The sequence below is a fragment of the Athene cunicularia genome (genome assembly GCF_003259725.1).
Source record: "Athene cunicularia isolate RWA chromosome 4 unlocalized genomic scaffold, athCun1 chr4_part2, whole genome shotgun sequence".
Classification (NCBI taxonomy): Eukaryota; Metazoa; Chordata; class Aves; order Strigiformes; family Strigidae; genus Athene; species Athene cunicularia.
Window position 1 is genome coordinate 33,600,983 of NW_020799099.1, and position 26,800 is coordinate 33,627,782.

Below are 26,800 nucleotides of genomic sequence, written 5' to 3' on the forward strand. Positions count from 1 at the left end.
GGCTGAGCCAGCGCTGAGGGATCTGGGGGAGTTGGGAACAGTCAGAGTGAGGTTCATGGTTGGGCTGGAGGAGCTTCAAGGGCTTTCCCAACCCTGATGGTTCTGTTATCAGCACCCTTAGTGTTGGCTTTAAATGAAGGAAAAATAGTCTTGACAGTATACTCTGACTGTCGGTGACAATTTGTACGTTGTCACCAAATTATGTACTGCCTGTTTTGTGTTGGGGTTAGACACAGTCTGGCTAGGGGATGTCTTCCCCGGTGGTTCTTAGTGAATACTGAAGAAACAATGGCAGTGATGGAGTCATACAAGAAATTATTCTGAGTAATACAACATCCATCGGATGTTTGGTGACTTCACAGTTTATTTTTGGATCATCCTTTTCAAGCTGGAAGGTTCAAATCACAATGTACATATGAGACTATGCCATCAACCTCTTTTCATTGTACAAAGGGACTGTTTTTTTCATGCATCCCGTTTAATTTTTTAATCTTAACGTGGCTTTAAACCGCCAGAAGATCCTTCTCGTTATTCCATAAAGGATTAGTTTGAGGTGTAGGTGAGGGAATGTGTTGGAAGGTTGGGGATTTCTGTTAAACCCATGTGTTCCCTGTCAACTGTAGTATTTCTGGAAACATGTATCCTCATGCTCACATGCATGGGTTGAAAAAGTGCCTAGAATATGAAGTTTCTTGAGCACAGGTAATGTCACAACATCTGAGTACTGGCCTTCTTATAAACATTTATTGGGATACACTTGTCTCATACATTTACAGTTTCACTAGTACGCCATCGTTATCTTTTTAGAAGGTAATATCGACATTATCGGTTCCTAAAGTAATGTTTATGCTTCTGAATTAGGCCTTCTGACATAATAACTAATAAACTTGCGTGTTGTATTGATTTTTTTTTTTTTTTTTTTTTGTCATAGGAAGTGGATTTGGAAGAAAGACTTCATGAGTTGGATCTTAGAAGTGACTCAGATGTTCCTGATGTTCCTCCACCAACAGACAGCACTCCAGAAATCCTCAAAAGGGCTTTGTCAGGCTTGTCTGCCAGGTAGAGTAAAGCAAACAGCTCTCGAACTGTAATAGCTGCTGGCTAAAATTCTCACGGATTATGTTAAAGTTTTAATTCTTACAGATTGTATTGCAGTTTTACATTTCATGTGATACACGTGAAAGTCCAAGGATAATTTTTGTGCTGGAAATTATTGATTTATTTATGCTTTGATAGTCCCTTCAGTGTGATATTTTTTGCATATACCTGAATATTGTCCTTTGCATGCATTTCTAAGTAAACCACTTCAGTGTTCAGCTACAGTTTACATAAACATTTGCCATTGCTCAGTCTAAGAATTGCAACAAAACAGGCTAAAGAACAGGCATTGGGTATAATATCCAGAATAAACTATTTGTGGGGGGTTATGATACAATTATAATGTGGGGGATTTACTACATCCAAGGTTAAGGGAGGTGGTATTTGTGTATATGAGAAGGGAAGAGGTGTAAATTCTCTAGGTGAGCTGTGCTAGCTTTTTATGACAGTGTTTCCCCTTCTGAATAATTTTTCTTTGCAGTTAGACACAACATAGCTTTTATTTTCATACCATTTAGAGCAGTGTTTAATTTTTTCCTGCCATCTCTTTTCAAAACTAGGTTTCTGCCTCCAACCCCTGTTCACAGGACCTAAAGACTGGCAAGTGTGCGTGGGGGTGTGTATGTGTACAGATGGATAATCACGGGGACCTGTATGTTCATGGAGGCTAACGAATACAGTTCCTAGTGTAATTTTTTTGTACAGTCCCTTTTGGAGGTGGAAATTCACTTTACATTTTTTTTTCACTAATGCAATTTAAGAGCATTTAGGTGTGTGATAGATCACCTACCAAAAAACTACCTAGTCAAATGAATGTGTGTAGCACATATACCTTGCATTCCACATCACAAACCAAGGAATATACAGTGTATATTTTAGATGCAGTTTAGGTCTTGCAAGAGTCAGAAGGAGGACCTCCAATCCAGATCACGATTAAAAACTTCCAAGTCCTTGCAAAAAGCCTGTTCTCCAGTAGGTATCTCCAATAGCAATGTGAAGCCACAGTTTAACAGTCTGTTGTCTGTTGTGATGTCTAGGAGCTATAAACAAACGTATTGTTCCCAGGTTTCAAAAAGCATGTTTCTAAACTGCACCAGCTGTGAGCAGAATGTGATGTTCTCTCCTGCCGTCACACTGCAAGGAGTATCTAATTCCTATCCCTTTCAGAGTTCCCTTACCATGTTAGATGTTGTGGAAGTCTCAAACATCCAAATCAGACTTGTTCCAAAGGGCACTTGCATGGTGATACCTCAAAGCCTGCAACTAAGAGGCGGGGGTGAAACCTTTCCTGGTTCACGTGCTTGGAATTCTCCCTTGGAGTGTTTGCACAAAGGTGCCTGGAGCGCAAAATTAAATTCTTGGTGCTTTATGAGTGCTAGATGCAAAATTGCCCATAAGTTGAGTAACTATCACTCCCACCAGAGCTGTTGTGAAGTATGAGTGAGTTGCACTGTAACTCTCAGAAATAAGGTTTCTCGTTGTATTTGGCCTTTAGAGGAAATAGTATCCATAAATTTCCAGTGGAGAGTTGGTATAAACTTGTCAGCTGGCTTCCTACATTGTAGAGCTTGTTGTCTTACTGAAGCTGTCTTTCCACTGCTGGGCTTGTCAACACCCCCAAGATACTATGTGGTGTTTTAACATTATTCTTAAGGGAAGTGGAATTCTTCTAAGGGATTCTTGCTTACTATAGATATGTCCCTAGGAGCAAGCTGCTGCTCTATAGCCCGTGTCATAGAGGAACATAAAGCATCTCTTGAGATAAAGCCCGTTGTGCCTCTGTTATGGTACTTAAGGCAAATCCAATTAGCTTTAGCTGCCATTAACCTGCCAATGAATGACATCCTTGAAAATCCATTAATATAGTTGAAGTTTACATTAAAACTGGTGTATGGTGCAGAACTGACAGCTCTCCTGGATCAGCAATGAAACACAAGACTGATACAAAGCAAAACATTAGAAAGACTTTCTTTAAGCTATAGTAGGGGGTTTTTTGTGTGTGTGTTTAGCAGTAACTTGTGATTAGAGGCAAAGTTCTTGAAGGGGAAAAGAGGAGAAAAACTTACCAAAAAGTAATATGAAAAATAAAATACAGACTTGACAGCTAGAAAAATTTTCATGGCAGAGTGGAGCATGTGATGAGGGTTTTTTTGGTTTGGTTTGGGTTGTTGTTTTGTTTTTTGGTTTTTTTTTTTTTAAATGAACTGGGCTGTTGAATTTTCCTGATAATAGCCTTTGGACCTAGGGGGCTGGAGATGTGGTTGTTGTGGGAAATAACATTTCGGTTACTGTAGAGATTACAAAAAAAACCCCAAACCAAACAGCAAAGCCTCCCAGTTGTTTTTTTTTTTTTTTTTTTTTTTTTCTCCAAAGAAGGCATTCCACACCTCGAGTGCTGTGCTCAGTTTTGGGCCCCTCACTACAGGAAAGACATTGAGGTGCTGGAGTGTGTCCAGAGAAGGGCAGCAAAGCTGGTGAAGGGCCTAGAGAACAAGTCCTGTGAGGATCAGCTGAGGGAACTGGGGGGGTTCAGTCTGGAGAAGAGGAGGCTGAGGGGAGACCTCCTGGCCCTCTGCAACTCCCTGCCAGGAGGGTGCAGAGATGGAGGATGAGTCTCTGGAGCCAAGGAGCCAGCGCCAGGCCCAGAGGGAATGGCCTCAAGCTGCACCAGAGGAGGTTTAGACTTGATATTAGGAAAAATTCCTTTGCTGAATGTGTTGTCAAGTGTTGGCACAGGCTGCCCAGGGGAGTGCCTGAGTCCCCATCCCAGGAGGTATTTAAAAGACGTGTGGGTGTGGTGCCTGGGGACGTGGTTTAGTGGTGGACTTGGCAGTGTTTTTATGGTTGGACTCAACTAATCTTAGAGGTCTTTTCCAACCTAAATGATTCTGTGGTAACAGGATTTTCTATTCTGCTTTCCTTAGGTAGCCACAAGCAGCTACTAAGGTCTACAAGGGAAAAAAAGTAGAGCTGGTTTGACCCATGACCCCTCATTGTCACATCTTTTGCTGTCCTGGTTCCAGTGCTCACAAGAGCACAGGACTGCTTTCAATAGATACCCTCTACCTGCCAAAATAGCTACTTTGCCCCTATGCAAAAATGGAGATTGTTTTGTTTGCTTGGGGTTTTTTTTTTGGTCACTTCTCAAAGAATCATATGCGTTTTACTTGGTAGCCTTTCTGTTGTGTGTAAGCCTTTACATGGCTGTGCCCTCCTCAGTCTTGCTGCTTATGTGATGCTTTTTTTGGGTCCTGATGTATTTTCACAGCAGCTTCAGTTATGGGGTTGATCCATTTAATTGCAGATGACCTCTGGGAGCAGGGGGGAGCATGGGGGAAGAAGAAAGGTGGCAAACTTTATTTTACTGTGTATCCTGTTTAGTTGGATAGTTGGTTGATCTGTACTTCTTGCTATATGTTTTATTGAGCATGAAAATTTCTGGAACTCCCACTGTTTCTAATACACTTTAATCTCTAGTTAGTAAAGGGAGTGACATTTGTTTTCTTTTATAACTGCTTGCCTTTTATTCTCTTTTTTTTTTTTTTTTAAATAGATGGAAAAATTGGTGGATTCGTGGAATTCTCACTCTAGCTATGATTTCTGTGTTTTTTCTGATCATATACCTGGGATCATTTATGCTGATGCTTCTGGTAAGTTTGTTTAGATACATTCTGCCATGCAGGAGTTACTTGATCTTTTCATTCATTGTGCTTAAGACAGCTGGAAGCAAACTACACAGATAATTCAGAGCAATTAGTCTCTTATTTGTGTAAATATAAATACCTTTGAAAAAAAGGGATAGATTCACAACTGGGCCTTGTGGATTAAGGACTTCTTATATACTATAATTATTTTTTTTTAAAAGTAACTCTAAGAGGTTGAGTGATTGTTGCCTTGAAGTTTACTAAACTACCATCATCCATGTCCTCCTCCAGTTCCCATCCCCTACTGCTACATTCTTTAAGTTTTTTTTTTTTTAAAAAAAACCCCAAACAAAATCCAACAAACCAGCACACCCACCCCCTACTCCCCCAAAAAAACCTCCAACCCTAAAAGCCCAAGAAACAGGCACAGGAGTTTTATTTTTGAGGATGAAGAAAGCAGCTGGCTCAGGCATGCTCCATTAATTCCCTACTTCTGTAATTCAGGGGCTGCCCTGTGGCCTTTAGAATGGAGCCAGATCCCTTCCCAAGTACAGAGATAAAGTGCATTTTTAGTTCATGAAGTTAAATGCTGGTACTACTAATATTCATACACCCTGCATACCCAGTCAGCCTTTACCGCTTCTTTCCGTCATAGTTTTTTTTCTGATGTTTTTATTGAATAATGGTTTAACTATCTTTCCCAGTCATGGAAAGAAACAGCCAGGGATTCTAAAACACAGAAATTGGTAGTTTTGGGTAACTGCTTGGATTTTTGGCTCTAAGCTTCTTTAACTGTCAAAATATGCTTTTACTTATGGGCTCCTGTCAAACACCTTTTGGAATGTATTTATAGAATCATTTAGGTTGGAAAAGACCTTTAAGATCATCCAGTCCAACCCTAAACCTAACACTGACAAGGCCACCACCAAACTGTGTCCCCACGTGCCACACCCACACGTCTTTTAAATACCTCCTGGGATGGTGACTCAGGCACTCCCCTGGGCAGCCTGTGCCAACGCTTGACAACACTTGCAGCAAAGAAATTTTTCCTAATATCCAATTCATACCACCTTTGGGCACAACTTGAGGCCATTTACTCTTGTCTTATCATTTGTTACTTGGAAAAAGAGACTCATCCCCCCTCTCTGCACCCTCCTTTCAGGGAGTTGCAGAGGGCCAGGAGGTCTCCCCTCAGCCTCCTCTTCTCCAGACTGAACCCCCCAGTTCCCTCAGCCGCTCCCCAGCAGACCTGTGCTCCAGACCCTGCCCCAGCTCCATTGCCCTTCTCTGGCCACGCTCGAGTCACTCAATGGCCTTTTTGGGGTGAGGGGCCCAAAACTGAACATGGTAATCAAGGTGCAGCCTCACCAGTGCCGAGCACAGGGCTCAGATCCCTTCCCTGTCCCTGGTGGCCACGCCAGTGCTGACACAAGCCAGGATGCCATTGGCCTCCTTGGCCCCCTGGGCACACTGCTGGCTCATTATCAATCCCCCCAGGTCCCTCTCTGACTGGCAGCTCTCCAGCCACTCCTCCCCAGGCCTGTAGCCCTGCTGGGGATTGTTGTGGCCCAAGAGCAGCCCCCGGCATTTGCCCTCAGTGAAACTCCCCCAGTTGGGCTCAGCCCATGGCTCCAGCCTGGCCAGGCCTCTCTGCAGAGCCTCCCTACCCTCGAGCAGATCAACACTCCCACCCAACTGGGTGTTGTCTGCAAACTGACTGAGGGGGCACTGGATCCCCTCGTCCAGATCATCAATAAAGATGTTAAACAGGAGTGGCCCCAACACCCAGCCCTGGGGGACACCTCTTGTGACCAGCCCCCAACTGGATTTAACTCCCTTCACCACAACTCTCTGGGCCCGGCCATCAGCCATTTTTTTACCCAGCAAAGTGTGTGCCCATCCAAGCCTCCAGCAGCCAGTTTTGCCAGGAGAATGCTGTGGGAAACGGTGTCAAAGGCCTTACTAAAGTCAAGGTAAACAACATCCCCATCTTTTTCCTCATCCACTAAACAGGTCATATTGTCCTAGAAGGAGATCAGGTTTGTCAAGCAGGACCTGCCTTTCACAAACCCCTGGTGACTGGGCCTGGCCAACTGGTTGTCCTGTGGGTGCCGTGTGATGGCACTCGAGATGATCTGCTCCATAACCTTCCCTGGCACCAAGGTCAGACTGACAGGCCTGTAGTTCCCCACGTCCTCCTCCAGTGTATATCCATGGTATACACTGAGTTTGCAATCAGGGGCAAAGCTATCAAGAGAGGAACCAAAAAGTAATTAAAGTTAGTATAGAATTGTAATAGAGCTTTTCCTCTGTTGAACCATAAATCAAAAACTCTTGTCTTCTAATATAATAAACTGTTCAGAAGGTTGACATTTGAGACTATGTAAAAGGAAGAATAGAGGGAAAACCCAGGTTTGTTCATGAATTATTTCACTGGAACCAAATAGCCTACATTTAAACAAGAGTTGTACTTAAACGAAATTTTAATGCTGAGACTCAAAAGGCCCAGAGACTTGTACAAGGGTATTCCAGTGAAGTTTGGAGGACAATCCCTGAGACTGCTTAAAAAAGTTGGGCACTGTGTTTGATGTTTCCCTGCTACTGAGGTAACCAGGCACAAGCTTCCATGTCTTTGGACACCAGTGTCCTCTTCCACTGTAAGGTGCAATCCTTTAATGTTGCTCTTGCATATAGCATTTAAGTTTTATAATGCAGGCCAAGCTGAAGAAAGAGCATGAGATAGGGGAGCTTCAAAACTCGCTGAAGTGGCGTAAGGCTGTTTTAAACTGCGTTCACACATTGAGCAAGATGAAATTTATTCATGCATGCAGGTGGTAAGAGGATACTGTGAAGCCTAGCGTGCCGACACACGCCATCGGCGTGGTAGCTTCTTACTCCTGCCTCTGCAGAGGTTTCCTGATGACCTAAGCTTGGCAATACTTGATATCTGGGCAGGGCAATCTGCTTGGTCACTGCGGATTAGACAAAACTGGCCGAGAGTCCTTTGGAGCCCAAAGACAGACAGGACGTACAACCAGACTTGCACGGACAAGCACTGAAGTAGTAAGATCAGCAAAGCAAAATGAAAGCTGTGGAGGGTGACATTCAGCCCTGGGTTAGATGAGCTTTGCTTCTAATCATCAATGGTAATTGCCCGTAATGAGATGCTTGCAGGTGGAAGACCTGGGTGTCCAAGTTGTGGTGCACAACTAGTTTTTTCCATTGGGCCTAGAAAATGTTTCTTAAAGTAAATTTAAAGACAAAACTTAGCCAAAAGAAATACAAGACTGTTTTAATAAAGGAGAGTCAGAAGCTTTCCTCTGTTTCACAGACATATTCTTGCAGCTAGCCCGGTGTGGTTTTCTCTCAGCATGCCTAGTGGTTTTGAGGTTTTGGGGGGAGTTTTAAATGGAACTTCTGTTTTCTTTGGACTTCCTTTGAAGCTGTCTGTTTTCTATGTGGAATTTTAATTTGGAATAATTTCTCCCCTTAATGCAGGTTGCAGTACTACCCACTGCCTTTAACAAACAACTGCAGCGTATTTACATGTTTTTTTTATTTCTCTTGTTTTAGGTCTTAAGCATCCAAGTGAAGTGTTACCATGAAATCATTACGATAGGTTACAGAGTCTACCACTCCTATGATTTGCCATGGTTTAGATCCCTCAGCTGGTGAGTAGCAAGCAAGAACATCAATCAGTAGGGATGTTAAACTTAAATCTTCACGTTCTTCTTATCCTGTCATGGTGAAACGATAGCTTTGTAGGTCATGTGCAGACATAAAACTTGACATCTGCCTCTAACATGAGATTCTGGAGTTGTCTTCCACCTGTGAGCTTGGACAGCTCAGTTGGCCTTTTACTACTTCAAATTTTTTTCCTTGTTATAAAGAATACATTTAAAATGTAATAATGTTATATTTAATATCTAATCAAATAATATTTACACATGTATGTAATGCATATATGCTTTAAGTCAGAATTGAGTATGTGTAAGCTATTTAAAAATGTGCATAGCCAAATAATCACCTGATACGTGTTACCTAAACTGCTTCGTTTGTTTGGGTTTTTTTTGGCTGTTAACCTTGCACAAGGAATAAATAGAACAGGTACCTTAAAGGTGGAGAATTAAAATAATTTATCTACACATGTAGGGAATTAAAATAACGACATACAAGTTTTAAATCCTTTCCAATCGTGCACTTAATCACAGGAGTTCATAAATACAGTGTTGGGGGATCTTCTGAAAGCCAAAAGATGAGATTAATTTTTCTGTCAAATCCCAGATACTTGTGACAGTGTCCAGCTTATATAGGGCTGGATAGAACTGGGGAAATCGACTCTTCTGAGTTCTGGGAGGAAAACTAAAGGCTCTTGATTAGGGTCAGCATTATGGGAACGTGTTGGGCACAAATAGTCTCTAAGGTGCTTAAGGACATAATTCTTCAGACACGGCCTATGTTGTGTTGTCTGGGTTTTGTGTGGGGTTTATTTTTTTGAAGGACTTGAAATATTTAGGTTATTAGCTGTTTCTTGTCACATCGCTTCTTCGCTTCTAGAAGCGACTTTACTGTGTATTGTGGTGGATTCCTGATGTAAGTGCTAATCAGTTCCGCTGTGGTCACCCCTGGATTACCCAGGGGACTGATCTATTGTGTGCTTTACTCCATGGCTTCTACAGCTACAGCAGTGTCACACATGAATGATTCTGGAGTCTTGCCAAAATTTTTAGAGTAGGAGATGTGTACTCTACCACTCAGTCTACTTTGGCAGCTGACCACCATCACTTTTGGCTTATTTAAAGATGTGAAGCCTTGCAAAGTGAGCGTTAACATCTGCTAGGGGGATGAGAATGAGTATTGATTGCTCTGAGACTATCTGGAGATCCAGTCTCGAATCACAACTTTCTATCTTCTGTGGCTCACTTCGGTAATAAGCCAGAGTACGTTGCCTAGAGAGGTGCATCTCTTAGTGGGTTTGGATTTACTGTTTATTGGGTTTTATTGAGTGCTGCCTTGGCGTTTGAGGATCCCATTATGACTTAGCTCTGGAAAGTTGAGTAACTGAACTTGTATGAAAACCTGTGACAGAATTCCTTGTGTGCAGACTGAAAGGAATTTCTTTGATAGATACTTCAAAAAGAGATGGCTGCAGGTGACATTTCACCTCAGCTGAACTTTGGGTGTCAACATACTGCCACAAAATTGTTCTGAAAAAGTTGTAGTAATAGCTGCATTTACTAGTTAGGTGATGGATTTAACCCTGTAAGGTTATTGCTTAGTCAAGGAAGCTGAAAGGAAAAGTGCATGGTGGAGTGGAGCAGATGTGGCAGCAACTCTTTCAGATGAGAATCTTCCAGCCAGATGGCAAAAGTATAGTCACATTCAGATCTTCAATGTCACATTCACTGTCCTATAACCTCAGAGGATTCGTTGTGCCAGTATCTTTTCTCCTGTTTGTAAGGCAGAAATCACACCCCACCCGTATTAGGATACAGGAAAAGCATATGTAGAATTCCTTGTGTCGATACTAATGAAAGCAGATACTTGTGCTGTACTTGTGCAATACCGTAGTTAAGGATGAAATGAGTTTTCTAACTGTATCCTGCAAAATGTGTTTGTTTTTCTAGTGCAGTTGCTTTAGAAATAAATTACAAAAATTGACTTGTCAGAGGAGGCACTGATCCAGAAGTGTAAGACTGGGTTTATACTGGAATTTTATTTTTGTCACATCTCTTTTCTACCCTTCTGGTTTTCCTTCTCTGTGGTGTTTTTTGTTGTGGGTTTTTTTTTTTGTTTTTAAGAATGACACTGAAATGTATATTATCTTGCTAAAATAACTGCTAGCTCTTTTATGTCTTAGGTACTTTTTGCTGTGCGTGAACTACTTCTTTTATGGAGAGACTGTAGCTGATTACTTTGCTACGTTTGTTCAGAGAAGAGAACAACTTCAATTTCTAATACGTTACCACAGGTTTATATCTTTTGCACTCTATTTAACAGGTAAGTGTATGAAACTGCAAAAACGGAAGAGCTTTGTGCTGCATTTATTTCTGTGCTTACTTGTTTTTTTAAAAAAATAATTGCTCCCTAGCTTTATGCACTCTCACTTTCTTTTTCTTCTTGATCATATAATCGCAGAATGGTTTGGGTTGGAAGGGACATTAAAGACCATCTAGTTCCCACCCCCCTGCCACAGGCAGGGACACCTTCCACTAGCCCAGGTTGCCCAAAGCCCCGTCCAACCTGGCCTTGAACCCTTCCAGGGATGGGGCAGCCACAGCTGCTCTGGGTGACCGTGTTTGTGCTTGGGATTGCCCTGACCCATGGGCAGGACCTCGCCCTTGGCCTTGTGAACTCCATGAGGTTTGCCCAGCCCCACCTCTCCAGCCTGTCTAGGTCCCTTTGGATGGCTCATCCCTTCCCTCCAGTGTGTCCCCACACCACACAGCTCGGTGTCGTTGGTGAACTTGCTGAAGGTGCCTTGACCGCACTGTCCGTGTCCCCAACAAAGTTGTTAAACAGTGCCAGTCCTGACCCCCACCCCTGAGGATGCCACTAGTCACCAAATTCAAGGAAATTAGGTGTTTGTGGTTCCATTTTTTTCCTGTGAAAAGATGAATATAAATTTTGCGTTCACTGAGAAGACAGCAGCTTAAACAAGTGGGTGACCTTGAGAAAGTTGAGCTAATAGCACTCGAGGAGTTGGCAGGAAGTAATTTTGATGGCTGAAGAGCTGGGTCTGGGTACCTGGATACATGAACAATGTTTTGGCAGTCTGCGGAGCTGACTTTCCAGAATATTTAATTGCTGTGCTGGGTTGATGCTTTATTTTGCAAATGTTCTGCTAGGTCTGCAGCAATGAGATTTACCAATGTATTTTAAACTGGTTATTCAAAATGCCTGAGGCTTTATTTTGTTTGCAAGATATCCAGCTGCTTGCCTCATGGATAGATTTTCCTCCCTAACCAAAGAAAGAGTTCTTAAAAACCTCTTCTCTAGGAAGAAGATACATAAGCTGGCAGTCTTGTGGCGTGTTGCGTTGTGAACATGTAAATATAGTCCACAGTGTTTTCAGCAATGCAATTAATATTGCTTTAGCCTAAAGTTAAATCAACTGAAGACTCAGATTGGCCTAAGGGACAGGAGACTGCTATGCTACAATTACTTGTAAAACATATTAAGAAACCTGACCTTTATGATGAACTCTCACTCTACCTGCTGTTTTTTTTTTAAACTAGGTAAAATTTTTGCTTGGTGCTTAGATCACAAACTTGAAACCAGCTTTGTAAGACTTGACCTTTTTCAGCTGGCTTTGGCTTGAGGAAACTAACTTAACTAATGCCTGGATACTGCTGAAGGGCGGTGAGGGGAGAGATGAGACAGGCTAGTCATGAGCAAAAGCAGGAGGCAGAGCATAGCAGAGCCCCTTGGCAGGGGTCACTGAGGGGCTGTCCCCAGGATTAAGGTTCTTTTGGGGGCCTCTGATCCCTGCTGGCACAGAAGGGATCACCCTAGGGCAGAAGAGGTGCCCTGTTAGGCACCCAGAATGCTTCTTTTAAGGCAGTGGAATTCTCCAATGTCTGCACTTTACGCTTGTGCAGCCTTATGCCTGTCTGGGGAAAGGAGCAAGATCATCTTTTCCTTTCAATTGTTTCTGTTAATTATTCAAAACTAGCTCATTGACCTGGTTTTTGAGTGGTTTTTGAAGGTGATGGTCTCCTTCCTTAAAACTGATGTCTATAATGGGACCTTGTAAGTAATGAAATGATGCTCTTTACCGATGTTAACTAAATCTTGTGCTCTAATGAGAATAATTCTGTATGTATGCTTAACTGAATGCAAGAAAAATGCTCCCAGCAGCAGAGAGATTAAAAGCTGCTTCAAGGGAAGAGAATTACTGGTATATCACAGTTCACTGTAATTAAATATGAGATGGTACAAACTACACCTGCTTTGTTTTACAGGCTTCTGCATGTTTGTTTTGAGTTTAGTGAAGAAACATTATCGTCTGCAGTTTTACATGGTGTGTATTACCCTCTTTGCTGTGGTTATGAATGTTGCTAGAAACAGCCATGTCCCTGAGTTCATAAAAGAGCTTAGAAAAGGGGTATGGACGATGTGCTTAAACTGACAGTAATATGAAATCAAGTGTTGTTGGGCTGTTTGGTATCTGATTGCCTTGCAGCTGCTTGTTGTTGTTGTTATTATTTTAAAAAATCATGGGATGTGGCCTCTATGTCAATATAGGCCGTCGTTGGTGAGCCCTTGTGATTCAGTGTGAGACATTTTCCTGGTGATAGGCTGATACAAAAGAGATCACTGGAGAAAGGGCTGTGCATCTCCCTCCCAGGTCAGAAGCCAGATAGTTCAGCAGAACGTGGGACAACTCAAGTGTTACTTTGCAGAGTTTCCACTGAAGCACTATGAATGGAACTCGATCTTAACCCTCATGTGGGAGATTTATCCTGTGATGTTTGACAGCAGTTCTGGTCTTCTGCTCTGCTGTGCCTCGGTAGGGCATTGACTTGTTAAAAGAAACCGGTGTGCTCATATCTTGTTATTGTCTACCTAATAAACAGCATAGCTAATCAAGAGTATGAACCTTTTATTATATGTATCTCAGAGGTCAAAAACTAATTTTGTAACATCACAGGTAAAAAATAAAAAACCCAAACCTACGGAAAACCAAACCGAAACAAACCCCTGAAACCCACCCCCCCTTCTCTATAGGAATGATTAGCAGCAACAGTAAAACAGTAATGCAGTACAGCTCCTGTCTTTAAAGAACTTGAGCAGTCAGGGCATTGCACAACCTTAAAGATTTCCTAAAGCGCCAGGGATGCAGTTAACCCCTCTGTTTCTACAGTGTTTTAGGTAGCACTCGGCCATTGAGGATCCCTAATTCTAGACTAGGGCTTAGCTGAGCCCTGTATGAGTGTGTAAAAAAAAAATAATAATCTTTTACTCCAAAAAAATTTACCCTGTTTGTAGGAGAAGTTGCCTGACAGGGAGATGCAGCTTTTCTAGGAGAGGTGGTCTTTGCCTTCTAATCCCCAAAGAGTCCCTATCTGCAGATTGGCACAAAGTAAATGTATTCATTTTCCTTTTTTTTTTTTTTTTTTTAACTCTTCTGGAAAGAAGGGAGAAAAAAATTTGGTGTCATTACATTAAGGTGTGACTACCTAAGAATTGCAGTAAAACAGAGTGAAGCTGTGTACCCCCTGTGTGGCAACACAGTGTTTGGACACAGACAGGGAGTAGTAATTCAGTTTTAGGTGGTGGTTCAGTATCACTATACAAATACTAAAAAGTTTGCTGCAGAGATGCTTTAACTAAGCAGCAAGTAATATTTTCAGAAACCTTTAGCCATTCTTGCGTGCCCCCCCCCCCTTTCAGCCTTCCTGAGTTGTCTTAACTGGAAGTAGATGCTGGCTGCCCCAGGAAAACACATGTGATAAGAGAATTAAAAAAGTAGGACATGCCAAGTGTTAAATTGCCCAGGCATTTAGAGCGCTTAAATTTGGTGTTTCATGGAAAAATGACCAGTTCTTGCTTTAAAAGGTTTTTTTAAATATGAGAACTTTTGTAGAGTCTTTATTGGTAAACTGTTTGGAAACCACGTTACTGTACGCTGGTGCTACAGAACCAACACCAAATATGTGCCGTAATACTGAGGAAAAGGACTGTTTAAATGACCATGCACCAAAAAATTAACACTTTGTTTTCACTAATCCTGAGAATTTTCACGTTTCATAAGAGGACTGGTATTCTGTTATGAGATATCCACATATGTGTAACATGACTCTTCCATGAGTAGTTCATTGCCATTTTACTGTTACGGTTCTAACTGTCTGTTATATGTATATACAGAATATCACATTGCTCACGTTCCTTTGCTGCTTTCATGCTGAAGGTGTATGTCTCATTAAATCAGATGTTAAACTGCACATTAAAAAAATTCTGGGTGGAGGTAAGTGATGGGGAAACCTGTTAAAGTTTCAGTGCTCGTTTCAGAAAGCCAGCTAACTTGTGATATACTGTATGCACACATCTCTCGCATTGCCACTAGAACTGGTGCTTCCTGCGAGCTCCTACGTAGCTCCTCAAGCTGACATACCAGATTTATCAAGGTGTATGGGTCGGTGTTTTCACTAACTGTTGTCTTGTTGCATTGTTAACAGTTCGCATGGACTCATGTCACTTTGCTGATCACTGTAACTCAATCTCATCTTGTCATCCAAAATCTCTTTGAAGGCATGATCTGGTAAGGGGACAGTAATAAACTGATTTGTAACTATTGCATTGGAAGGTCGGTTCTTTTACACAGATCTGGTTAGGGAATAATTGTGGGAACAGTTAATGCAGCACAAATTAAAGAGCATTGCTGTCTGGTTGGGAGTTGGAGGGATTGGGAGCGACGAGGTAAAGCATACAGGAGAGGAAGCAGAAACCTCTTTAGATTGGGAGCCACAAGAGTGATAATTTTGAACCACCACTTCATTTACTTGCAAGGAATAGGTTTCTTGCGTGCTTGGTGAAGTAGTTTCCGTAGCATTTTGCTGAATGGGTGAATATCCAGCAATTCGTTCTTAATTACTTGGGAGCTTCAGGTTGCTCAGGGCTATTGAAGTTGGACCATTTAATTTGAAATCCCCAATCTGGCCGCCTTCCCTACCAGATACATTCAGATTACTTAAAGTATGCTAAGAGTTTAAATCTTGGTTATTGTTGGGTCACCTTAATGCCCTATTTCCAGCGATGTATTAAATGATGATTATGCAGTTAAAATTGATTACTTAAAACCGCTCCTCAAAGAGAGGGTGTGTTTTCCCACCCCCCACTTCTTTAGGGACACAGTAAATGACAAGTTGAGAAAGAAGGAAGAAGCACGTAGAAGATGATTGTGTTCTTCCAAGGACACAATACTGCACGTTCTCCTTTTTCTTTTCCTGATATATATACATACACAACTGATTAGTGCAGGAAAGACGTGCTCGTAGTTAAAAAGAAAACCCAAAGCCTTTGACAAAGTTTATATAAAATTATTTTCGTAGTGATCATGTTCATGTGCCAAAAAGTAAACCTAGTTGCCTTGTTAGCCTTAGGAAGTAAGTTATTCTTTAGTTCCTCTGGTGCTAGGCAATTTGGCAGATGGTCACAAAATCTGACTTTTAGCTTATTAATACATCCCTGCTTTGAAAAGGGGGAGGGAAAAAAAAAAAGAGGTTAACAGGCTGAAGTAACAAATTCAGGTGGTGTCTGCATGCAAAGAACTCTTACAAAGTTAACACAGGCTGCTCCAAACTGACAAGGGGGGGCAAAAAACCCTCGTTTTTTGTGGGTTTTTTTAAATTTAGGTATCATTAAACGTTTACAAGGAATTTGCTTGCTTTGATGTTACCAATAACATTAACATGTTTATATCTGTTGATTTCCTCTTAACTGTGGTACCAGTCTTTAAGCCTGATAGGAAAAAGCCAGCCTGTTCACGTGTGAAGCTCACGCCCCAAAATCCTACCTTAACTTGAACTAACCTGAATCTGTAATGGTCTTGATCAACTGAAGACTAAAACCAGTATAGCTAAATATGCTGCTTGTGGGGGATCTAGGTGAACGTGTTATGAAATGTAATTCCTTCTAAATACTACAAAGAATTCCCAGAAAGAAATGCTGCTGTTTCAGTTTCTGTGTTTAGCTTCGGGCAGCTTTTCTGTTTGTTTGTTTGGGTTTTTTTTCTAAAAAACTTTTAATGTCTGTCTTTAGGTTTTTGGTTCCAATTTCAAGCGTTATCTGCAATGATATTACCGCTTACATTTTTGGATTCTTCTTTGGCAGAACTCCGTTAATTAAGGTATGTACTTAGGCACTTCCTCACTAACAACCTTTTACAACTTATAGCAGTTTTGATACTTGTTCAAAAATGTATTCATGGAAAAAATACTTTCCGCCCTACTGCGTGATCCACATCTTGCTAAAAAACCAAATTGGCTGTCCTGTTTCCGAAGATTTGTAAGTGGAAGCTGGAATTACTCTGAATGTAATATTGATGTTACCGTATAATACAGTTCGAGCCTATTGCATCATAATTTATAATCTCTTCCTTTCTGATTTCGTGTGCAGGTTTAACTGCGTGTTTACTGTACAGAAACTGTAATTTGAAATAAGCTGCTAGGTCATATGTACCTATTCCTCATTTGATCTCATTGGTGTAGCACTGAGAAGGGCTCAAGCAGTAATCTTCCTGTTCTGGTAGAATATGCAAGACCCCACATAAATGAAAAAAAGGAAAAGCAAGCCATGTATTATTGTTTTCATGATGCTGTCATGTTAACTTTTGGTTATTCAGTTGGTTCTGATATTAAACTGCTCCTAAACTGAAAAACATGATGGAAGCTGATGAAGAAAATAGCTTGCTCTGCTGGTCTCTCTAGGCCTGCAGTTATTTGCTATATTAGTTTGACAGTCTGTAAGAAGGTCGTGTCTCCCCAGGAGCGTCCCTAGCACTGGTTGTCGTAACACCCAGGCACTTCCCCTCCTTGCCTGGGACAGGCCCTGGCTGCGCTCCTCTTGGGGTCATGTTCAGCTGCTGGCATTCAGTATTTCACACATAACCTTTGAAAAATCAAGTAGGAGCTTAATTTTCACAAACGAGATCCAGAAATAGAGTAAAAAAGGGCTCAGTGGTGGGATTGATGAAGCTAATGGAATCTCTTTTTGCCTAGCTGTCTCCCAAGAAGACCTGGGAAGGCTTCATTGGAGGCTTCTTTTCCACAGTTGTATTTGGATTTATTGTAAGTAACCACCAGACTTTCCTTACATAGGTTCAGTCTTCCATGTCCTGGTTTTACCTGAAGTCAAAATACTCACAAATTTGGTCGTCTCAAGCTGCTGAAAGCCTAAGAGTTAGGGGTTCGTTTTGGCTAGATAATTGTGTATAAGGGGTAACAACAGCATACACTAACTGTTCTAATAAGTCATTTATCACCGAGATCAGCAGAACTCATAACGGCCTAACTTGGAAGAAGCAGTAGTTCAAGTTTTAATGGAGAAGTGAAGTGCAAAGAAATGATGAGTGGCTAACATTTTTGAGTTTTATAATGCAGAAACGTTCAGCAGATTTGAATGTGAGAGATGAGAAGGAAAACAAGTTGGGAAATCATCACTTAGCGCAGTGAACGTCCACATTTATCTGCCTCATTGAGGCATTCTCCAGCTTAAACAGGCCAATTTTATTCCATTCTGGGTTCTCTTTGTTATTAAAAAGATTTTCATTAACCCCAGCTTGCGATGACAAAACCATCCATTGTAGTATGATTTTTGACTGTAACAACAAATGCCTATTTCAGGAGTCCTTGTTTTGCTTTTCAGTTTTCCTATTTTTTGGCTCAACATCAGTACTTTGTCTGCCCTGTGGAATATAACAGTGAAACCAACAGATTTGTGACAGAGTGTGAACCTTCAGAGCTCTTTCAGATGAAGAAGTACTCTGTGCCACCACTGCTGCAGGCTGCATTGGGATGGGTAAGGGAGAAACCAAGGCTCTGGTTAAAAGTGAAATCGTACTTACTTCCCAGCTTGAATGGTTTTCTGAACCTTTTCAGAAAGGTGTATGAGTGCTGGTAAGGCTTGAGGGGTAAGAACTGATTAATATCATGAGCCTCTCTACTCAGATTGGGGAGGTGGCCACCCAAGCAGAACTGAAATGAGTTGCTGGAGGAAACCTGCCTGTGTTCTTGTGGCCTGTAATTCTCTTTGTGCTGCAAACGGATGTCACTAAAGGTCACTAAAGCATTTTGCAGACAAACCTGTTTTTGAAGAGCAACCTTTACTTTTTTTTGTGGAAAGTGGACAAAGGCTTGTTACGGTCTGAATTAGTGGCAAGGTCAAGTCGTCTCATAAAACTTCTTTCCATCCATTTTCAGCTCGTGTGTAACTGCTGTTGGGGTTGGACTTGTACTTCCTTCACCACGTAGCATCTTGTGTGTTAACACCATTCCTCCTGTGCTGAGTGAAAAAGGAGTAACAGGAATAGCTCCATGTGATGTAGTCACCAACCCTTTTCCTCACACCCAGCCTGCAGATTATCAGTTGTTATCAATGTCAATTATCCTACTGTATGAAGCAGTGCTTCCAGAGGGCTCCAGGGGCATTCCAAAAGGAAGAAAATATTAAATAGAAACAAAGCAGTCTGTCGTGATCTTTCCTTTAGGGCAAAGAGGAGGTGGCTGGGCTGAAGGCAGTGCAGAGCACTAGGGAAGGCAGTGGGCTTTACCTACAGTGGGCTACTTGGGCGTAACACTGAAGGACAAAAGTTACTGTGGTCACTAGAAGAAAGCACAAACTGGAAACTGTAGCGACCAAATCTAAAAGTAACGGCTCTGGTTGGTACTTAGAAAAGCAAGATTAGGTCTAGAAGGGGAGCTCTGATACTTTCATACCAAATTAAAGTACTGTTGCTTCAGGGTCTGTGGGGTTGACTGCAAATTTAATAAGGATTTTTCTGCACAAAATCATCATGTGGACTGAGCAGAGAGAAATCTTACTGTGTCCAGCTATATTGTGTATTTTGGTAAAGGGCAAGAAGGTGGGAACACCTGGTTCTGTGCCAGTCTGAGAGAGCTATTGGTTAAACCCTAGAAAGAGATGGTAGTTCCACATGCACTTCTGGAGTACTTCTGCCAGGCTCTAACAAGCCTTTTGAGGAGAGAATTAGTTTTAGCACTCTTTGTGGAAAGTCAAATTGAAACAGCTTGGTTTTGGTTCTCCCTCTGTTAGGCAATTCCTGGTGTACTCTCTTGGCAATATGACCAGATGTTGTGTGTGGAAAACACTTTGCTTGGTGTGAAAATGTGCGGAGCCTTGTGTTGTCCCAACAAAATTGACTTAAGAATTCCAACTCATAAAACTTTGTTTGACCAGCTGAATAGTTCAGCCTAAAAGAAAGGTGTCTTAAGGTAACTGCACAAAGTAGTCAGGAAGTTATTTGGTGTTGGCCAGCTGTGATGCAACTCAGAAACACAGGGTACAGGATTTTTCAGCTACAGATGGTGTTTATCAAGGCTTGCCAGGTGAGGAGTGCTCTGCTCTCAGGGATGAGGTCAGCATGGCGTTCCCTCAAAGCCTGGAGCTTGTACCACTGACTTGAAAGTGCTCAAAGCTAAGTTACAAAATAAACCCCCAAAACAATCCCAGAACCCCCCAAAACCAGAGAACCTAAACACGCAAACAAAAACAGAATTAAAAAAACAAACAAACAACCCCAAACCCTCTAAAAAAACAAAAAAACTCTTTTTTTTTCTAGTCTGTGTCAGGAAGGAAAACAGGTACCTGTTGCAAATGAAGTCTCTCTTTTCTGTAAGAACTTGAACAGATCAAAACGAATTTCAAGTCTGTGAACAGGTCAAGGGGAACAATATTTGTTTAAATACAAACCAGAAAGTATCAATGGGGATAAACCTTTTACCTCCTGTTATTGCTGTGTGCACACAAAGGTGACAGTGTGGCAGACTAGTGCAAAATTCATCTGTCTTGTGGGAGTGACAGTGAGTTGTGTGAAGGTGACAAGTTTGTGGAGAGCATTGGGCCACTTGACTAGAGCAATACTAGGATGTGTGGAAAGCTCCTTTGTTTACAGAACATGGAGCTGGAAGAGCAGAGTCAGGAAAAGACTAGAGTCCCATCATACGTTACGGAATTAGTAGTTATATTCCTTATGATCAGCTGAGGGATTTGCTGAAAACCACATCATTTGTTAAAGTTAACTACTCTGGCAACCCTGAATGCTTCATCCTGTTCACGTGACCAGACCTTTCAGCAGCTTTCTGCTTTTCTTTACTGTATTACTTTGTGTCAGGAAAACTGGATTTTTGTGGAAATTTGCTCTGTGACAGCCCTGTTTTAAAATATTTAACCTTAGAACGCCTGCAGTCAAACATACTGAAATACAGTGGTAATTATTTTTCTTGTAGGAAACTGTGAATATGTACCCATTTCAGATGCACAGCATTGCACTGTCAACGTTTGCCTCATTAATTGGGCCATTTGGAGGATTCTTCGCCAGTGGATTTAAAAGAGCTTTCAAAATCAAGGTGTGCCATGACTCCCGTAATCCAATTTTGGTTTGGTTTTCTCTTTGAATTAGATAAATTGGTGGGTTGGGTTTGGGGTTTTTTTAAATTGCTCGTTGTAGTAGGTAGTGTTTCTATGAAGGTGTGATGGTGTTTGAGGTGGGGTTTTTTTTTAGCCTCAGCAGCATACTTGGTTTTATCAGATATATGTAGGTGCTATTCTTAAAACTTTGTGTAACCAACGTGTGACTGTAGTGTTGGAAATCTAAGGGTAATTTGATTCCGTATTTTGGTTGAGAATTACCTTCCCAAGTCCTGTTGTGGAAGTGTTTTAACCAGGCAATTGGGAGGTGACAGGCTTGGTGTGAAGGCAGCCTGCGGGTGCCGCCGGTGGCTTGCCTCTCAGATGGTGGCTGCTGTGTTTTACCGGGAGCGTTTGCCAGGGCAGGAGATGTCTGGCTGCCTGGGCCAGTGCAGACTGCTCTGTAACGAGAGCGTGTGTCCTTGGCGAGCCATGGGACGTGCCAACCTCTCTTTGTTGCAAGGTGTGTGCTGTCGCTTGGGCTGGTTGTCCCTGGCTGGGATTAAGTGACAGCAGGAGTGTGGGAAGAGGGCAAGCCCCAGATTTTCTCCCCACCTTCTTTATACCTTGGTAGGACTGCTGTAATTCTTACCCTGCTGCTTGTTCCTGTTCCCTATGTCCACCGTGCTTTGCACAGAAGGATGTAAACTTCTCTCTCTGTACTGAGCTCCCATGTGCTCACCCCCTTCCTCCTTCCCGAGCAGCTTGTCTGGCGCTTTGCTCATTACAGCCCCCCGCGCTGTTGTACCTCCACAGCCAGGTAGCAAAAGACTGTTTGTGTGAAGAAGGGCTTTTGGGAGGAAAAAAAAGCTCCTGGAAAGTAGAACATTAAAAAGTAGGTCTTTTTTTCTTTTTATTATTAGGCTGTTGGTAAGACAGGGATATTGTGGTGTTGAAGGCAGCGCGCAGGTAGGGTGGGACGCTCCGCGCCTGCCCAGCACTGGAGGGCAGCTGGAGTGGCACCACAACAGGACTGGTTTAACTTGCTAATTCCACGACTAAGGCCAGGGCTTTTACCCAGCGATTACACGGCTGAGAGTGGATGACAGAAAGGATAGATGAGGGCAGTTGGACTGATAAAGCTGTTCTGGGGAAGATGGGGTAACACAGAGGTAGTGTATCAAGCTTTGTTTGCATCAGGGATTTTTTAAGTGGTGATAATTTTTTTTTTTTTTTTTTTTTTTGTTGTTGTTGTTGATTCCGTTAAATATATTTATATTGTATGCAAACATGATGGTTTTTAACTATGGTTGCCAAGATCCCAGTAATAAAAATGTCAGGTGAACAGGCAGTGTTACTTGCAGAGCTGGTGTTAGTGGACAGAGTCCTCAGGTTGCTGCTTCCCTTGTAGCAAATACGTATTCCCTGGTAACAAGTGCTTCAGCAGCAGCTACCAGTAGAGGATAAAGCAATAAAAGAGGAGAATTAGATTCTACAGAGGCAAGAAACTACAGCCATTAGCTTAACAGCCTTGCTACAGTCAAGGACGTATAGGCACGCAAGTGTGCTCAGTACTGGCAAACCTGCACCTGACCTACTGCTGTCCTCTCTTGTGATACTGTGGACAAGTTGCTTCATCTCTTCTATTTCTTCTCACCCCTTGACTCACCTTTGCAGTTAAAAACTCCTTCAGCAAAGGAGGCTCTTGCTAACTTTGGGCTCAGTGCAATGAAACCGTAGCCTTAATGTGCTGCCGTCAAGCACATCGTGGTGTGTTTCACTGGAATCACCGACCATGATGATTTTTTTCTAATTTTTTTTTTTTTTCCCATCCTTCACACCCAAAAGGATTTCGCAGACACTATCCCTGGGCATGGTGGGATAATGGATCGCTTTGATTGTCAGTACCTGATGGCCACATTTGTTCATGTCTATATCACCAGTTTCATAAGGTATGGGCTTTTTACAATACTCACCTCTTAAGCTTGCCTAGGAGCTGTAACACAGTTACTTCATATGAACAGAGATTGCAGGTTTCTAACTGATAGAGTGATTTAAAATATTAAGAAAACATATGACACTGCCCAGGATTTGTGTCAGGTTCAAGCTATGTCTTAATGTTTCTGTGACTGCTGTTAAAGGTAACCTGCGTAGCCTAAATACCAGAATGTTTTGTGGAGCAGCCTCTTAGAAGTTTTACTAGAATTGCTGGCAGGTATGACGATGAGGTTTGGGGCAGTTGGGTTGATGCTACATCTTCTTTCCCCCTGTGGTTCCTGAAGAGCCTGTAGGTTGCACGACTGCGGTTCTTCCTGTAGGTCTCAGTATTTCTCAGTCGCTTGACTTGGGATTTTCTGTTTAAGATGAAAACACTGTGGTTAGAGAGAGGAGACAATGTCTTAAAAATACTGCTTGTCTTTCCTGAACCACACTGGCTTTCAGGAAGGAATCACAGGAATTACAATTCTCTTACAGTCAGTCATTTTAGGTCTGGGTGGGGGAATCAAGAGTCTGTAGGTGTACAAACTTATATGTGCCCATAGTTTTGTAAATGTGTATGGCTAAATAATTATTAGATACCTCATCAGCAACAGATTCTTTGCCTCGTATTCAGTCCATCTTAGAAGTAGACTGTAAATAAGTGACTGGCTAAAAATGAGGCTGTTATTTAGAAAAGCTTGGTTTAATTTGCCGTTTTTCTTTACTGACTTGGCCAACTTTACATTTAGTTCAGTAGTACACAGCTTACCTGACAACAGATGCTAAACTAAAAGGGATCTGTTGGTGACAAATACTGATTACAGCGATTAGGGATGCATCGGTGAATCGTCTTTGTCATAAGCCTTAGTATCCCCATTTGACAGCAAATCAAGAAAAGCATTTTAGTTTCTGTTCAGATCGAATTAAGGAATAGGCTTTGCTGGTAATGCTCGCCCATGCATCCTGAGGATGAAACCCATAACTCGGTGTCCCCAGAAAAGGGAAGGCTTTGTTTGTGCAGCAAGGGGAAAATGGAAAGCTGTTGAAAAGTTTCTTTACAGCCGCTTCTCTAAAAAAAAAAAATAATTTTTTTTTTCATTGACAGGGGTCCAAATCCCAGCAAGTTACTGAAGCAGCTGTTGATACTTCAGCCTGAGCAACAACTGAGCGTGTATAAAACCCTGAAATCTCACCTCGTCGAAAAAGGGATCCTGCAGCCATCTCTGAGAGGGTAGTTTGTCAAAACAGAGGGTTGGAAGAAACCTCCGTTTACAAGAAGCCTGTGGAAAAGCCTTGCAAATGTGCACATAGATAATAGCTAAAGGGAGAGGTGAATGTCTCCTGAAATAAATGTGAATTCTGTGACTTCCTATGAGGACACAGAAGAGCTCTTGTTCCTAAAACAATGAAAATGCTTACAAAGTGACAGTACACGTGCTGTATATTTTAATTCCTGAAGTGGATGGCAGCGGTCTTCCCTCAGCACCCAGCCTGACAGGCTTTGTATTTAAAAAAAAAAAAAAAAAATCACTGTTAGTTTTTAATGAGTTATTTAATATTGTATATCTTTGCAATACTTTTTTGGTCTCCAGTGGTTCCTGAAGCATAAACAGATGAGGCAGGCAGTCACTTTTATGTTGCTGAAATTACAGCTGGCCCGAAAATACTTGTTAGGCCACTCAGAGGTACTCACAGCCTGCTGTATCAGACTACCTGTATTTACTAACCCACTATGAAGTTTAAACTTGGCTCTATTTTTAATTAAACAGCTTTCTTATGAAACTCTTTCAGGCTTTCCAGAGAAAAGTACCTTTACTGAAATATAGCTGGGCTGTTTGGGCTGTGGAGCTGCTATTTTTTTGGTTAAGGTTACAGATTATAAACCAGCGTCTACATCCCGGAGTAGAGACTACATGAGAAAATGGGATTCTCCAACCCAGTGAACAGACTGAGGAGAAGATGGAGTTTAAGCTCTTGGTTTCCACAGCCTGGTCAGTGTCTCAAGACAGTAATTCAAGCCTTATTCCTTGTGCCTATTAATTACCACGTAGAATGGGGGTATTTCCTTCTTTTTAAAAGCACTTTGAGGTCCTGAGTAAAAAGTGCAGTTTCACTGTTGTTTTATTAATGTGTTACTCAGTGAAGGCAGAATCTTTCATCTCATGAGTGTGCAAGTGCAAGACAGGATACATGGTTCTTCTGCTGTGTGTGAGTATTTATTACGAAGATCCTCAAGCAAGCTTGGGTAACCACATAAGGTGTTTGAATGGAGAATTTTTCTAGAAAACAGCTATTCTGTAGACTTTTGGGGGCATAGGAGGGAAGCTGATGCTCTGTAATTCTTGATCCTAGCTGTTTTCTAACTTTTTTTCACCATGTGACCTGTCTTGACACCAAGAAAAATAATTTTTTTTTTAAATGACAAAAATTCCTCCTGTACAAACACAAAGCACAAATGCCAATTTTGTTTTGATATACTGTAACTTGATACAATTTAATTTTTCCAACAAATTGTAAATAAGTTTCTCCTGCGGTGAACATACCAATGCCACATCTGTGTGTGTATATATATAAAATAGTAAAAGGTGTATGTGTATATAAAAAGTGAATGTTTTAAATGGTTGGTGCTACTTGAGGATAAAACCATGGAGAAAATCACTAGGGTGGGTGATAAGCTGCATCTGTAAAGTTCAGACTGCTTTTTTGTTGCGTGCCGTGCAGCTGAGACTACCGTGCACTCTGTTTTGCACTTAGGCCAGGGTAGCCCGTGTCCTGCTTGCTCTACAGGACTAGGAAATTAATTCCAGGTCTAAAGTAATTCCTGTTGACGTTGGCTGTTTGACAGAATGAAATGATGGCTGACCTGGAGATTGCAGTACTGTATTGAAGGAACACTCCACCAGGTGAAAAACGTTGCCAGCTGCTTGCCCCTCAGTGCCCGTGCGACTGGGAGGGGACTGATTTTCAGCCCTTCCAGAAGCCTGATGTTAAAAGGTACCACAGCCACGCAGTGGGACACGTGGAAAGGTGCTTTAAAAAGAAGGGAAAGGAAAATGAGAGGGCGACCAAAGTAGCATACCTGGAAAACTAACTTTTAGATGAATGAGGCTTTGGTAGATGCTTATAAAAAAACACAGCCGTCCTGGAGCTGGTATATCTTTATCCTGGGTATTGGAAAAAAAAAAAACCAACCAAAAACCAAAAAACATAGAATATATATATATAAAAAGGTAATTGTTACTTCAGAAACTTGAACTTTTTAGTGTAATTTTATAGCATGTATAATAAGGAAGTTAAAATATATTTTAGCATTTAATACAACAGAGCATTTGAAATGAATTTGCACAATAGGAAGTTCAGCACTGCGATTCTGCTCTTCAATGTTAACATGAAGAAGGGGGATCACTTGTGAACTCATCAATTTTCTGGGTAGAGTAATAGCTTCCTGCTGGCTTAGGCTTGGTGTAAATAAAGCCTGGCAGGACCTGTCACTTCACAGTGACGACTGTGCTTGCTTACTGTGAAGTGTATTTACCCCTCTTGTTAGTTCCAAGCATTGCAACATGACCAACAGGAAAGTTTAACTTTTTACACCAGTGGTTCTTCTCACTTGCACTTTTGTTCCAAGTTGCTATAATTACCCGTTGAGCAAAAAAGAAATGTATATTATGTAAATATTGTAAATGGTATGAGCGTATGATGTCTGGTTTAGTTTGACTGTTTCAATCTTTCATTGAAAAATGGAAAATAAAACTGGGACAGAAATCCTCCTGTCTTGTGTTTCCTGTAGTATGTGCAGTGGGTGGATATTTCTCAACACGAGTTTATATTCCTAGGCCCTCCACCACCTGCAACCTCAGACAAATGCATCTTGTTTCTAAATTATGAAGACGACTGTAACATCCATTAAACACTCACACTCAGCAAACCGTGTCTGCACCGCACAACTCCTCGGGCTTTGGAAAACTATGGTAGAAGCACAGAGGGAG

At 41.7% G+C, this 26,800-nt stretch overlaps 1 protein-coding gene across 1 annotated transcript; it reads left to right on the top strand.

Moving 5' to 3' along the window:
• Positions 1-935: 935 nt before the first annotated feature.
• On the top strand, positions 936-26,552 carry CDS1 (CDP-diacylglycerol synthase 1). Its single transcript, XM_026848010.1, has 12 exons — positions 936-1,059; positions 4,652-4,748; positions 8,316-8,413; positions 10,603-10,742; positions 12,707-12,765; positions 14,924-15,006; positions 16,506-16,593; positions 17,465-17,533; positions 18,111-18,263; positions 20,711-20,830; positions 22,680-22,783; positions 23,917-26,552. The coding sequence occupies exons 2-12, from the start codon at positions 4,692-4,694 to the stop codon at positions 24,044-24,046; spliced, it is 1,101 nt and encodes a 366-aa protein (XP_026703811.1). The 5' UTR covers positions 936-1,059; positions 4,652-4,691; the 3' UTR covers positions 24,047-26,552.
• The last annotated feature ends 248 nt before the right edge of the window (positions 26,553-26,800 follow it).

Coding starts and splice junctions, on each gene's coding strand:
- CDS1 (XM_026848010.1), top strand. CDS start 4,692: ATGATTTCTGTGTTTTTTCTGATCATATACCTGGGATCATTTATGCTG. Junction 4,749..8,315: donor CATTTATGCTGATGCTTCTG/GTAAGTTTGTTT, acceptor CTCTTGTTTTAG/GTCTTAAGCATCCAAGTGAA. Junction 12,766..14,923: donor ATCGTCTGCAGTTTTACATG/GTGTGTATTACC, acceptor CATTGTTAACAG/TTCGCATGGACTCATGTCAC.